Below are 15673 nucleotides of genomic sequence, written 5' to 3' on the forward strand. Positions count from 1 at the left end.
CTAAAACTGTATATGCAACACTTACAAGAGATTGTAGTGATCAAGATTTTCCTGAAGCTTTGTTAAAAAATTATGTCTTTTCCCCTTTTTGTATTTATAACTCTACTAATAAAAATTACTTTCAGGAAATCTCTGCTATAGTTCGTTTTTTGGTTTTTGGTACCGGGGATTGAACTCAGGACCTTGTGCTTGTGAGGCAGATACTGCACCACTGAGGTATATCCCTGGCCCTTGCTATAGTATTTTCAAATGGCCTATGTTTATCAGGTTTATTCTCTGAATGATTCTTTACTAAGTAAATAATTTTTAATGAATTTTGGGTATAAGATTGTTTAAAGACAAGAACATTAACTTGTAAATGATCCTTTGTTCTTTGATCCTAAATTACCTGTAATTCTTTCTAGCTACTCTGAAAACTGAAGCAGGAGGATCACAAAGTCGCTGGCCTAGACTCAGCAAGAGCCTGTCTCAGAATAGAAAATAAAAAGGGCGTGGTGTGGTGCTGGACATCGCAGCACCCTGGAGGCTGAGGCAGGATCACTGTGAGTTCAGAGGCCAAGCTGGGCAAGTTGATTTCAGGTCAGCCTGAGCTACTTGTGAGAACCTGCCTCTAAAAACAAAACAACAAAAAACACCTGCACAGTAATTCTGGCCAGCAAATTAAGGGCTATACATCTAGCTCAGTGGTAGAGTGCCGCTGGGCTTGATCCTAAATACTACAAAAAAATAATACATTTTTATAAAAGTAAATTAGGAGGATACATTTCAGGCTTTTGTTCAGATTTTGTGAATAGTGAAATGCCTTCATCTGACTGATCATGAATATTACGGAGTATCCAATCATGCTTATTAGAATACCGGTACCAAGGTGGAGGATTTCAGACTGTCACTAATGTGAATGTTTAACAAGCTAACACTTTGATCATTTTCCAAAGTTTTAACCTTAGCTAAGGATATACCAACAGTTCTCAATAATGGTTAAAACTAGCTTAGAGTCAAATCCTAAGAGCCTCTTCATCTGTAGAACTCATTTGCATGATTCACTTGTATGGTCTAGGTATTCTCTTCCTGCCTCAATCTGGCTGTGTGTGTGGGGGGTACCAGTTTATCAGTATCAACTGAGTTTTGTTTTTTTATAAACATTATTACTCTTGATATAGTGACTAGCTTCCCGTTAAACATTTTATCAGTACTTCTCATCTAATAAATTAGAGCTTATAAATGTAACAACTTAAACACACCTATTTAATTAGTATGTGCCAGCTCAGCATGGTGGCACATACCTGTAATCGCAGCACTTAGGAGGCTGAGGCAAGATAACTGCAAATTTGAGGCTATCCTGAGCTACATCTTACCTCAAAAGTGGTCCCCACCCATGCAAGAATCATGGCTATTGCCCTTCATGATTTGGACCCAGCCTTATTTTCAGATGCCTTTTCCTAACTCAACTGCCTGATTACTCTGCTCCTTAAGCCTCTGGTGCATTGTCTCTCCTTGGGCTACCTCTGTGTTGAGCCAGAAAGGCCCTCTCTTGTGAACAGGCTCCTTCTCTATGTCCAAGCTCCTTCCCTAAGTGTAAGCCTCCTCCATCTGCCACTGTGACACCTCTCACATTCTATATTTACCTCTCTTGCTAGACTGACAGGAGGTCAGGGGCTATATAAAGCAGTATGCCCAGATGGGTGTGGTGGCGAGTATCTGTCATCCCAGCACTCTGACAGGCTAAGTCAGGGGGAATCACAAGTTTGAGGCCAGCCTGAAGTACAGAGTGGGAAGAGAGAGGAGACATCCTAAATTATAATGAACAAGATTTAGACTTACTTATGAGCTAATTTATGAGTTAACAAAGTAGAGATTTGTAGAGACCCTGACACTGGTTTACCAACCAGCTTGGTTTGGAAGTCAATATAGCACAATGAGTACGATAATGGTCCCTGGAGTCGGATGGATCCAGGTTTGAATCCAGTGTCCTTAATTTATAGCTTTTTTGAGCAATTTACTCTCATATATAAATATGGGGACTCATTCTGCCTCTTACGGTTGTCACAAAGGTATGGTGAAAAAATATATAAAAGCAGTTAGCAGAGTGTCAAGACAGAAGGAGTACCCAATAAATCATGCCATTTATCTAATGTATGAGGCATTAATGCAGAACTCAGTAAGTTATAAAGGAATAGAAGACTGGGAGCTGACACTGCATTAAAAGGATAAAAATGGCTAGAGTATAAGCTTCAATATCAGTCTGAGAAATCTGATTAGGACTGTAACCAGGATAATCTAGAATTTTGTTAGGAGAGTAACCTGAGGAAAACTGCATTTAAAGAGGCTAATTCTAAGTATATACAATACAGGATTTGGGGGATGTACATGTTTACACTAAGGACTGAGTCATAATCCATACAGGACACAGAAAAATACAGAGCTGAAATGGAGAAATAAAAGATAAATTAAAACTGAAGAAAAAAGTAGGTGCATCCATATAGGAAGAGCTCTCTCCTACCAGGTGGGGTGGTACATACCTATAAACCCAGCTACTTAGGTGGAAGCAGGAGAGTACCAAATTCAAAGTTCCTGGGTTACCAGACAGGCGAGCAAAAAGTGGCTTTACATCAACAGATTCCATTTCCAGGGCATTATTATGGGCGTAATTTCTAGGGCCCCGCTTCTCTTTCAGTAGCAGAAGCTGTGAGAAAGTCTGCAACTTGGGATCCACAGACAGACTTTCAAAGACCTTAACGATTCTCATTTATGCAAGATTTACATTTGTAGGCCTATTTCTCTGGGAGGAGGTGTTGTCTTTCATCAAATTCACAAAGGGATCTTGAAAACAAATAGTTACACTTAGAGAAAGCAGCAGCTGTCATTTATTAAGCTCTTAACAATTCCCAGGCACTATTCTAAGAGCTTTACAGGCATTACCTCTGTGCATGACAATATTCTAAGGCAGGAATCACTAAGCCTTATTGACACACAGAAACCGAGGCACAGAAATGAGCTTAGAGTAACTCCAACCAGCAAAAGCTAAAGTTTAAATCCAGACAATTTGGTGCCTTAGCACCCACTTCTAAGAAACATCATCTTTTAGTCACTAACTTATTTTTTAAAACTTATTCTATTCTTCTCGCTAAGGCAGGAATTGCGATAGTGACATAAGAAAAATTGTGCATAACGATTCAGTTGTTCACCTTTTAGGTATCCTCCTGAAAGAGTTAAAAGTCATACCACAGTCATGTTTATTACAGCACAATTTATAATTTATAATACTAGCTGGGCGCGGTGGTACACACCCGTAATCTCAGCACTTGGGTGGCTGAAGCAGGAGAATCACTGTGAGTTCGAGACCAGCCTGGGCTACACAGTGACTTCCAGGTCAGTCTCAACTACATAGTGAGACCCTGTCTCAAAACAAACAAACAAACAAAAAAAGTTTTCACTATAATTTATAATACTAAAGCATGGAAACAACCCATATGTGCGTTGACAGATGAATGGATAAAGAAAATTATTTACATACAATGGAAACTTGAGGCATTTTTAAGTAAATGGATGCCACAGTCTTAAGTGAAATAAACCACACACTTAAATATGGCATAGTTCCTCTTGTGTGAGAAACCCCAAGTGTAAATAAGGAGCAAAACAGGACAAATATTGAAAAAGTAGGAAGAACTTTTTCAAATTGCAAGGGGAACATGAGATGGAGGGGGGGAGAAGGAGGAATCTAAAAAGAAAGAACTGAAGGGAAGAAAATGGAAATAGAACTTTTAGAAATGAGGCAGGGAAGAAGAGTTGGAGGGAAGGGGGGAAAAAATGAAGATGTGTTATGTACATGTACAAATTCCCCATTGATGAAAGTGTTCGTTATGCACTTCAAACATGTACTAATACAAAATATTATGTACAGAAGTTCCAAAACTAAGCACTACCCTTAATTGGCAAAACTGTAACTTAAATAAAAAACTAAACATGCTTAGACCTTTATTATAACCATGCCACATTTTATTTTGTGGCCTGCATATTTTTACTGAGGTAACAACCTCTTCCCTCTCCCTCCAACCTTTTGTTTTGAGACAAGGTCTCACTATTGTAGTTCAGGCTAGCCTTGAACTCATTATATAGCCCATGCTGGCCTCTGACTTGCCACAATCCTCCTGCCTCAGCCTCTATAGAGTTTGAGGATGACAGGTGTGCATCCCCACACCCAACAACAACCCCTTCTTTTCTTCTTCACCTACCACAAACCAAGGCCAAAACAATAACAAAATAAAACAAAACAGTAAGACTACTAATGATTGGCCAGGCATGGCAGCACACGCCAGTAATCCCAGCACTTAGGAGGCTGAAGCAGGAGGATCACTGTGAATTCGAGACCAGCCTGGGCTACACAGTGAGTTTCAGGTCAATTTCAACTACATAGTGAGACCCTATCTCAAACCCCCTCCCCAAAAAAAAGCTGTAACATTTGTTTGTTTTGAGAGAAAATCTTGCTATGTAACCCAGGCTGGCATTGAACTTTCAGTCCTCCTGTCTCAGCCTACTTCCTGAATGTTGCAGTTACAGAATTGTGCGGCTTCTGGGTGTGACAGTGCATGCCTGTAATCCCACAATTCAAGAGGCTGAGACAAGAGGATTGCCATGAATGAGGCCCTGTCGCAAAGCCTGGCAAGTCTGAGGTCCTGAGCTTTTGGGGAGTTTTCTTTGTTTTATTTTGTTTTTTCTGGTACTGGGGATTGAACTTGGGACCTTGCGCTTATAAGGTAGGTGATGGAACCACTGAGCTAAATCCCCAGCCCCAGACTTTGATCCTCCACCCAAAAAAAAGAATCATGCAGCTATATTCAGTTCCTGTAAAAATTTCTAATAAAAATTGGAAAGAAGCCAATGGTGGCTGTACATTGGCGTATTTTTGTTGGGGGGGTGTCTTTTTGCGGTATTGGGGGTTGCACCCAGGGCCTCCTGTATGATAGGCAAGTGCTATGCTACTTAGCTATATTCCAATCTCTTTTTGTTTTATAGACAAGATTGCTAAATTTTCTAGGCTGGGCTTGAACTTGTGATCCTTCTGCCTCAGTTTTCCAAGTAGCTGGGACTACAGGTGTACACCACCATACTGGGCTTGAAGCACTTTTAGATTTATGGAATTCTGCTTTATTCAGTTTATTAAACAAAAGCTAATGAAATTATTGCCTCCAAAACAACAGGCACAAAAACCCAAAACAAATAAAATAAAAAACAACAGGCACAGAAACAAGTTACCTATCTGAAAGAATAACGCCATTAGTTAGTTACAAAATTTAATGATAAGAAACCATGGTTGATGGTGGAACCAACCCACACTGACACCTCTGAAGTGTGCAGATGCTAGTTTTTAAACAATTAAACAAAGGGACAGATACTGATTATGCTCCCATAATACTGTTTGGGACCTATATAAAACTCAATTCTGGACATAGTTCACTATATAAGGTTAAAAGAACAACAGTGAAATCACTAATAATTAAACCAAAAGGTGCAGTTTCCAAATCATTTTCAGTGAGACAGAATAAACCCACTGTAACTTTTAAACTTATGACGATAGATAAAACTCAAAGAAATCTATTTTTCTACCTGAGATCAAAATACATTTTCTGGTTTGTTTTTTTTTTTTGGTACCGGGGATTGAACTCAGGACCTTGCTCTTGTGAGACAGGTGTGATCTCACTGAGCTAAATCCCCAGCTTTCTGTTTCTTATCTAAACATAATTCTTAGCATTGAAGTAATTCACATACTTTGTCAAATTTTTCCAAAAAAGGTTAAGCCTTGCTTTAGAGATTCTTGTGTTACACATATATATTTACATTTTTTCTTCAAAGACTAACAACAAGGTTATGTGGCTAACAGGTCTGCAAAAGGACTGATACTACTACTGATAATGAAAATAAAAAGCCACTCATCTGTACAAGTGTATCTGTAGGTGCAATATGAACTGGGATCACAGGCTCTACATACATGCATGAATCCCTAGAGTTTAAAATGCCCCAAACTCACTATGTAGCTTAGGCTTCGCCTTGAACTTGTGATGATCCTCCTGCCTCAGCCTCCCAATCACTGGGATTACAGGCATGTACCACTATGTCTGGCTACGCTTACTTTTAAAAAACTTCATTTTATGGAAACAAAGCTTTTGTGCATAGGGAGGGGAGGGAGTTTGAGGGGGGAAAATGGAATAAAATAAAATAAAAAAATTTTAAAAACACCCATTTTATGCTACTCTTTGAGGCAGGGGTTACAAAATGGTGATGTAAAAAGCTGGGCATGATGGTACACTCCTGTAATCCCAGCACTCGGGAGGCTGAGGCAAGAGGATTGCTGTGAATTCGAGACCAGCCTGGGCTACATAGTGAGTTCCAGGTCAGTCTCAACTACATAGTGAGATCCTGTCTCACAAAAAAAAAAAGGTGATGTAGGATAAAGATACTGTGCATAAAAGTTCCAAACCCAAGCATTATCCTACATTGGCAAAAACTGCAACTTAAATAAAAAACTAAACATGACTAGATCTTTATTGTAGCTATGCAACTTTGTCTTTTGTGGCCCGCATGAATAATTTTACTATGGTAAAAACCTCTTCTCTCTTTTACCTACTACAAACCAAGGCCAACAACGAAAACAAAACATACTACCACAGCTGCCTTCTTTACGGCTGTCTTTGGCAGTGCTTCCAAATCTTTTTTTGGGGGGCGGGGTACGGGGATCGAATGCGGGTTCACTGCGCTTGTGAGGCAGGCGGCGGAACCACTGAGCTAAATCCCTGGCCCCAGTGCTTCCAAATCTTGAAAGCGAAAGGACGTGCTGAGGTAAAGAGGTGATACTCCTCCGTTCTTGCTAGACATGATGTATGAAAACCAGTCTAAGAGTATGAATAGAGAATAGTGAAGGCCGGCAGTAGTCTACCCTCAAGAGAAACAGAAAATAAAGTAGGGAGGCTATTACTACACTGGCCCCTCTTCTACATTATCTCCCGATTAGCACAGTGTGAGATCAAAATTTCCAGCTCTGAAAAGGCAACGGCGGTGTAGGAGGAGCAGCTAGAGAAGTGAATAAATGGTGACACAATACAGCAGGAGCTTTAGCTGTCAATGAGTTTCTTTGCTCTGGTATTGGCAATGTCAATACGATCTTTGTTGGTGTCAGCCTGAAAAAGAGAAATAGATCATCATCATTACCTCCCAAGGTAAGCCATCTTGATAAAAGTAAGACTTAGGCTAGGAATGTAGTGCATTGGTACAGTGTGCATCGTGCAAGTGTAAGGCCCTGGGTTCAGTGCTCAACACCAGGGAAATAGTGAAGCTCTATAAACCTGGAGTAATCGACCCACTGAGAGAACACAAGAAGCACTAAAGTCACATTACAATACTCATTTTGGGTGAGAAGTGACAGACTATGGGCTATCCTGTGAGTCCACCACAGCTGGCGCTGCATCTGAATGCGATGTGTGCTTTCATTTTTGCTTTTTACCCTCTTTTTCTCTGTTTGACCCAAGTTTGCTCTGCAGAGCTGGTTTCTCCCATACCCACCCAATTACCTGCACTTTTTAAATAAACTTTTTGGCACCATTTAAAAAAAAAAGCAACAAGCCAGGCATGGTGGTGCACGCCTGTAATCCCAGCACTTGGGAGGCTGAGGCTGGAGGATCACTGTGAGTTCGAAACCAGCCTGAGCTACACAGTGAGTTCCAGGTCAGTCTCAACTACAGAGTGAGACCCTGTCTCAAAAAACCAAAACAAACAAAAAAGCAACAGAATATGAAATGTTTTGAAAAACCATAGTGTATAAATGTAACAAATGTGTAACAGAAAATTATCCAATATTTTATCAATTCTTTTTTTTCCCCCTGGGTTTTTTTGAGACAGAGTCTCAAACTTGCTATATAGCGCAGGCTGGCCTCAAACTCATGGTGGTCATCCTGCTTCAACCTCCCAAGTGCCTGATTACAGGTGTGTGCTACCATGCCCAGCCCAGTATTTTTATCAATTCTACAACATATTTTTTTCCAGTGCCAGGGTTTAAACTCAGGATCTTGTGCTTGCCAGTCAGGCATAGCACTACTAGCTACATTCATTCCCAGCTATGATGCATTTTTCCATAGTTTACATGTTCAAAGCTGAGATGCATCTTATAATCAATGGTTTCTTAAATGTTTTTTATTTTTAATTTAATTGATTGAGACAGGGTCTCACTATGTAGTCCAAGATGGCCTTGAATTTGCAGTGATCCTTCTTCGTCCACCTCCTGAGCACTGGAATTTTAGGTGTGTGCCACCATGCCCAACTTTGAAGTATGGAATTTAGATTTGATTCATTCAAACACTGAAAACAATCTGTCATTCAGTATCTTTTTTGTTTTTGTTTTTGGTACTGGGGATCGAACTTAGGACCTTGCAATTGTGAGGCAGTGGCACCACTGAGCTAAATCCCCGGCCCTGTCTTTCAGTATCTTTTATACTATGTAAAATTAAAAAAAAAAAAAAAAAAGAATCACAATTTTTCTTTACTCTGATGACCATTTTGTGTCGTTCAAGGACTATTTTGTAGAACTGCTTCTTGGTTTTTCCTGAGATGTGACTTCTGGAACATTACTAAATTAGTACTTAACACAATAAAACTGGTTGGGCATGGTGGCGCACCCCTATAATGCCAGAACTCAGGAGGCTGAGGCAGGAGGGTAACACTGAGGCTACATAGTGAATTCAAGCCCAGCCTGAACTGCATAGCAAGACCCTGCCTCAAAACAAATAAACACAGTAAAACTAAAAGCTAACAGCCACTGGCAAAGTGTGAGGGAAGACACTCAACTGCTACAGCAGATTAGCTTTGTGTTGAAGTTTAAATAAAACAACCTCATTCTAAGACTGCAGCTTCAAAATGAACCAAATAAGATGGGAGGACTTGGCTTCAATTTTTCAGTGTGTTAAAAGCTCTTCACCATCATTAAAACTCTGTATCCTGTACAGACAAGAACATGTCCTGTGGATGTCCCCGCTGTATCTATCACAGAGGGCCATTCCGAAAATGTTCCCTGAACTGAAGGTCTCACTTTCTTGTGGCCATAAAAGGGTTTTACCTTTTCTGTGATCCGGTCTATTTGTCGATTTTGAGCTTCGATTTCATTCCCCATGTCCAAGGCCATGTTCTTTAGATTTCCCAGGATATTGCCCACTTGAGTCAGGTTTTCTTCCATCTCATCTTCTCTGGCGTCATTAGTTATGCTACCAGAAATAAAGAGTTAGTTCAGTACTTTTTATTACAATACAATGGTCTAATCCTGCATTTAATTTTCATAGAAGTAGCCAAAACGATACTGAACAAGTGTTAAATCCAAGGAGAAATAGGCTGCTATTCTGGGGAAATGTTCTATAGTGACTCCCAGCATTACCTAGGTACCTGTTAGACACAGGAATATGCCAGCAGTTACACTATGTCCTGGAACTACTCAATCAGAAAGTGTGAGTGGCTCCCATCAAGCTTGCTTTTTCAGAGGGGTCTTACCATGTTGATTGAGTGGCTTTGATCTCCTGGGATCAAGCAATTCTTCTGCCTCAGTCTCCCAAATAGGACTACAGAAGCATGTCAACACTCCCAGCTTAATCTGTGATTTTTTGTTTGTTTGGTCGGTTGGGGTTTGAGACAGGGTCAGGCTGGCCTTGAAATCACCATGTAGCTCAGGCTGGCCTCACAGTGATCCTCCTGCCTCTGCCTTCCAAATGCTAAGATTATAGGCATGTGCCATCCTTCACACCCAGCTGGGTTTTTTTGGGTTTTTTTTGTTTTTTTTTTTTTTTGAGACAAGGTCTTGTTATATAGCTTAGCTGGCCTTAAACCTGTGATCTTCTTGCCTCTACCCCCTGGAGGTGTACACAGGGGTTAAGGGGTGCATCACCAAGCCCAGCTTCACTCTGTTTTAACAAACTCTCAAGTGATTTTTTTTTTCCTTTTTGGTGGTACTGGGGATTAAACTCAGGTCCTAGAGCATGCTAAGTAAGTGCTCTATCATTAAGCTTCATCCCAATCCTTTTCCACTGAGTCAGGGTCTTACTAAATTGCCTTGAACTTGTGATCCTCCTACTTCAGCATCTTGAAAAGCTGAGATAACAGGAGTGTACCATTTCTGTCTCTCTCTCTCTGAGACAGGACCTTTTTATGTACTTCAGGCTGGCCTTGAACTGAAGGTGGTCCTCCTGCCTCAGACTCCCCAGTGCTGCAATTTCAGGAGTGCACCACCACACCTGGCTTCTGTCATTCTTGCTTTTTTTTACATACTGTCCAGCCGGAGATTTAGCTCAGTGGTTCCACCACCTGCCTCACAAGGAGAAGAACCTGAGTACGATCCCCAGTACCAAAAAAAAAAAGAAAACTTTTACATATTGTCTCCAGGCTGCTTTCATCTTATAACTGAGTTGAGTACTTGCAACAAAGACTCTATGAATGTGAAACAATTACTAATTGGCCCTTAACTAATATCCTTACAGGAATTCAGCCAACCCCTGCTCTAGATAATATAGCTTGAAACATTTTATGAAAGTAAGCAGGTCTATGTTAATACCTTGAAAAGCATAAAGTTGCACAATAACCACAGTCAACATTTTGTCAGATGGCAGATATTTAAAAGCAGCTTCAATGGAACAAATATTATTTCTAACTGGTGAGACAGGGTACACTCATAGCTCCTAAGTGGGCAGCAGTCACTAGGAAAGGTGTGGCATGTGGAAGGAGCTGGCATACCGTTTAATGTATCTACCGCTGGCTGCACCGCTGGCTGGCTGCTGAGGCTGGCCATTTGTGACTCGGGCTGGTTGCTTCGATACCACGTCGCTAGGTGAGCTGCCTCCGCCATCTCCCCACGTTGCCTTATAGGCCTTACCAGACTCAAAATTCTTCGTCCTACAGAGGTTAGGAGTGTAGAGCCCAAGAAAGCATGACAGGGAGAATGTAATTATTAATGCTCATTGCCTTAAGAGTGTCCCTAACTCTGTTAGCAGAAAAACTGCACACAGCTAAATCTAGACTACTTCTCTCTGCCTCATGCAATATAGGACAAGAAAAGGATGAACCATAAACTCACTGATATAAAATCTTTTTTTTTTATTAATTTTTATTTTTTGAGACCTGGTCTCACTATGTTGTTCAGGCTGGCTTCAAACTCAGAGCAATCCTCCCGCCTCGGCCTCCCAAGTGCTGGGATTATAGGTGTGTGCCACCACACTTGGCTTTACATCATTTTTTAAAGGCCTAAATCTCCACTAAGCTATAGCAAGTAGTAAAATGCAATTATGTGATTTTTAAGGTGCCTTGGGGTTAATGGACAGTTAAAAACACAAGTGTCCTAGGATGCCACAGGAGGTTCTCTGAAGACACCTCAGGTTGTGAAAGGATGGCAGAGTAAGATTGAATAGGTAATAGTTTAGCACCATTCTTTGCCCACTTTTTTTTTTTTTTTTTTTTGGCAGTACCAGGGATTGCACTCAGGATCTGGCAAGGCAAGCACAGTCCCACTGAGCTAAATCCCTGGCCCTCTTTGCCCACTCTTAATTGAGCTAGTGTAGTGCCAAGTGACTTTTTCTGTTAAAATTCTGCAAGAATTTTTAAAAAGAATTTCTTCAAAAACAAAATTTCATGAAAAGGAATGGGTTGTTTCCAAATCAAACAATCAGTTGATGAATAACTGCTCTGGGCACATAGGTGCCAGTTACAAATCCTCTGATTATGGCTTTTTCATTTAGGAATTTACTTTTTCTCTAAGAAAAAAAAAAAAAAAAACAAAAAAACAAACAACAACAACAACAAAAAAACCCCAACTAAATCTAGTCCTTCTTTAAAATAAAAGCAGGCTAAAAAAAAAAAATACAAAATAAAATAAAAGTAGGCTGGGCATGGTGGCACATGCCTATAATTCCAGCACTCAAGGAGCCAAGGCAGGAGGATCGCGCTGCAAGTTCAAGGCCAGCCTGGACTATGTAATGAGTTCAAAATCAGCGTGAACTACACAGTGAGACCTTGTCTCAAGTAAATAAATGAATGAATAAAAGCATATGCTTTAGGCAATTAATACAATCAAAAATTACTCAATGCCACTATACTATATACTACCCAGACTGATGCAACTGGCACAAAAAAGAGCCTCAGAAAAGTGACTTTTAGATAGTCATTTCAAATAAGTTATATAAAAATTTTGGCCAGATACAATTAAGCTTTCACTTAATTTTAGTTTTTATTTTTCTGTAAACAAAAATAAAACAGTATGTTGCTATATTATTACCCTCTGATTTAGTCTACATTATATGTTAATGAGGAGGTCTCACAATTGCAGAACTTGCAAAGGCAGAGAAGAAATTCTAAGAAAAGTTGGCTCCTTCCTCAAAGGCATGTGAGGATCTATTTTTGGGAAATCTAGAATTGGATCTTAGACCTTACTCATTAATTTTATTTATTTAATTTTGGTACTGGGTATTGCACTCAGGGCCTAACATTTACCAGGCAGGCGCTGTACCACTGAGCTACATCTCCAACCCTCATTAATTTTATAAAAAGGACACTACTACTTTTTTGGGTGAAACATTTTTGTGCCAAGATAAAATTTATGAATACTAAGGGCCGGGGATTTAGCTCAGCGGTTCAGTGGCTGGCCTTGCAAGTGTCAAGGACCCGAGTTCAATCCCCGGTACCAAAAAAAAAAAAAAAATTTATGAATACTAAAAAGTAGTTATCAAAGTGCCTCTCTTGAGCCAGGGATTTAGCTCAGTGGTTCTGCCACCTTCCTCACAAGCACAAGGTCACAAGTTTGATCCCTGGTACCAAAAAAAAAAAAAAAAAAAAAAAAAAAAAAAAAAAAAAAAGAGCAAAGTGACTTCATTGGTTTCTTATATCAATTTTATTTCTATTTATGCTATTTATTAATTCATTTATTAATAAGCCATCTTAAATCCTTCCTGGAACAAGGTGGGATATGCAGTTTTTAAATGAGTGTTTTCATATATTATCCATTAGTTCAGTGAGTGTATTCTGTATTAATGATAGATCCCAGGTGAAATTCTAAAGCAGAGTAATGATACACAAACAATATATTAACTTATCAGAAGGCAAGTAACTGTAAGATTTTGTTTTAATTTTGGAGCCTAGCGAATGAACTCAGAGCCTCACACTTGGTAGGCATGCCTTCTACCACTGAATCTGTCCCCCAGCCTGGGGCTTTTGTTAGAACATCAGATTGTGGAACAGGTGGAAGAGAGAGGGTTTGGATTCAAAGAGACTAATGAGACAGACAGTAGGTCTCTCAAAGTAGCACACAAAGAGCATATTGAGGCTGGACTTGGGGGCCGCTGGTTTATCAAGGTTTCAACCTCAGCTCTACCCAGAGCTTACAGTTCATGACTCTATGTGCACAGATCATTAATATGTTTACTTTTGCACCCATTGACACACCTTAGTTTTGAGATCTATTTGTAGCTGAATACAGTTGGAATATGGTTAGGTTGTTTTAAGAAAAAATAGTTCTGACCTGACAAGACTCTTGCACAATAAAATTTACAGCCCATTCTGGGAAGAAACTAGCCTACATTAGAAAATGTTTAATCAAATTTATAATAAATTTTAATAAGATATGAACTCCATCTGAAAAGTATATTTACAGATAAAGATTAAAGATTTAGGACCAGAGATTTAGCTTGGTGGTTCTGCCACCTGCCTCACAAGCACAGGGTCCTGAGTTCGATCCCCAGTACCAAAACAAGCAAACAAACAGAAAGATTAAAGATTTATACCTGATAGTTAGTTTTCAGAAATCTAATCTTTTTCAAGTACTGGAGATTGACTCCAAGGCCTTCACAATGATCTATACCTCCAGCCCTTTTAAATTTATTTATTTATTTATTTATTTATTTATTTATTGGTGCCAGGGATTGAACTCAGGACCTTATACTTTCAAGGCAGGTACAGTGCCACTGAGCTAAATCCCCAGCCCCACAATTTTATTTTTAGACACGATCTCACTAAGTTGCTAAATTGCCCTGGGTAGGCTCAAATTTGGAAGCATCCTACCTCAGCCTCCCAGAGTACTGGGATTATAGCCATGGACCACCACATTCAGCTAGAATCTAATAATCTGTCACTTTTACTTTTGTTCACTTAAATATCTTATTTATTAAGAATGGCAAGGTTAAAAAAAGGATCTGAAATAGTCCTTAATGAATTCAAGAAGCTGCTATAAAAGCACAAAATATAAACTATCAAGACATAGGCACAAAAACATTAAAATTTGTCCTCCTGGTTCTGGCTGTCATCATTAGCACTTAATAAAAACAACAAAAATAAAGTCAAATATTACCTACTATTATATTAAGGAGAAAGGGGATTGTACAAATATTAATTTAATACAAGAGGGAGAAAGGGGGAAAGAATGATATCAGAGTGTTACATGATTGTGTTATAGGAAAAGAAAGGCAGAAAATAAAGGATACTTTTAGATATTTCATTTAACACAGTCTTTAGTCTTTATCATTTTCATAAAGGTGCAAAATAGGCTAGGCAAGGTGGCAATCCCAGCACTTGGGAGGCTGAGGCAGGAGGATCACTGTGAGTTCGAGACCAGCCTGGGCTACACAGTGAGTTCCAGGTCAGTCTCAACTACATAGTGAGACCCTATCTCAAAAAACAAAAACAAAACAAAACAAAGATGCAAAATCAAGGAGGCAGACATTACAATATAGAGTAAAGTAACTAAAGAGGTAATTCTCATGAAAAAATTAAGAGTTCTATATTAATTCAACACAAAATCATGGCAAACTAATGTGATTTAATAGGAATTATGGAACACATTATAATGTGTAGAGGGGGATCTTTATTTTTCAAATTAATTAATCAATTATTTTTAGAGACAAGAGGTCTCACTATGTAGTTCAGGATAGCTTTGAATTCACTAAGTAGCTCAGGCTGGCCTTAAACTCAAGGTGATCCTCCTGCCACAGCCTCCCAAATGCTGGAATCACAGAAGTGCACCACAATGCCTGGCAGGAATCTTTATTTTTAAAAAGAATATCCCATCTTATTCTCAATAGGATTTAGTATGACTAGGTTGGCAATTAATTTCTTGTAGTGGCCTAAATCATGGGGAATTCCAATCATTAGAAACAACACTTTTAAAAAGAAAAATCGTAAACTGGGCGTGGTGGCGCACACCTTTCCCAGCACTTGGGAGGCTGAGGCAAGAGGATCGCTGTGAGTTCGAGACCAGCCTGGATTACATAGTGAGTTCCAGGTCAGTCTCAACTATACAATGAGACCCTGACTCAAAAAGCCAAAAAAAAAAAAAATAAATAAATAAATAAAAATTTAAAAAAAAAAGAAAAAGAAAAATCATGATTCAAGACCTAGAAATCAAAGTCCTACTGAGAGATAGCCTTAAGTTTTTTTTACCTCTGATACGAACTAGACTGCAGCCATTGTCTATAAATACAACCTATTTCAAACTTAGAAGACTTGAAAAGTATTTTTATTTTGGTAATATCAATGTTGTCCAGCAGAACACATAAGTTAGCATTCAGCCAAAGGGAACTTTTACACACAAAGATTTGTTCGTCAAGTCTATCTTTTGTCCGTACCCACGGAGAGGAGATTCACTTTACATTACACAGCACGGCACGGT

At 39.4% G+C, this 15673-nt stretch overlaps 1 protein-coding gene across 3 annotated transcripts in view; it reads right to left on the minus strand.

Moving 5' to 3' along the window:
* Nucleotides 1–6372: 6372 nt before the first annotated feature.
* The window catches only part of Snap23 (synaptosome associated protein 23), a 39861-nt gene continuing 30560 nt past the window's right edge, over nt 6373–15673 (minus strand). For all 3 annotated transcript variants that reach the window (XM_010624784.3, XM_010624785.3, XM_010624783.3), the window contains 3 exons: nt 10759–10917; nt 9101–9245; nt 6373–7172 (listed from right to left, as the gene is read on the minus strand). In XM_010624784.3, coding sequence (XP_010623086.1) covers nt 7107–7172; nt 9101–9245; nt 10759–10917 — 370 coding nt within the window. In that variant the 3' untranslated portion in view covers nt 6373–7106. The remainder of the gene's footprint in view (nt 7173–9100; nt 9246–10758; nt 10918–15673) is intronic.

The sequence above is a fragment of the Fukomys damarensis genome, unplaced genomic scaffold, assembly GCF_012274545.1.
Source record: "Fukomys damarensis isolate Sample0158 unplaced genomic scaffold, DMR_v1.0_HiC HiC_scaffold_17, whole genome shotgun sequence".
Classification (NCBI taxonomy): Eukaryota; Metazoa; Chordata; class Mammalia; order Rodentia; family Bathyergidae; genus Fukomys; species Fukomys damarensis.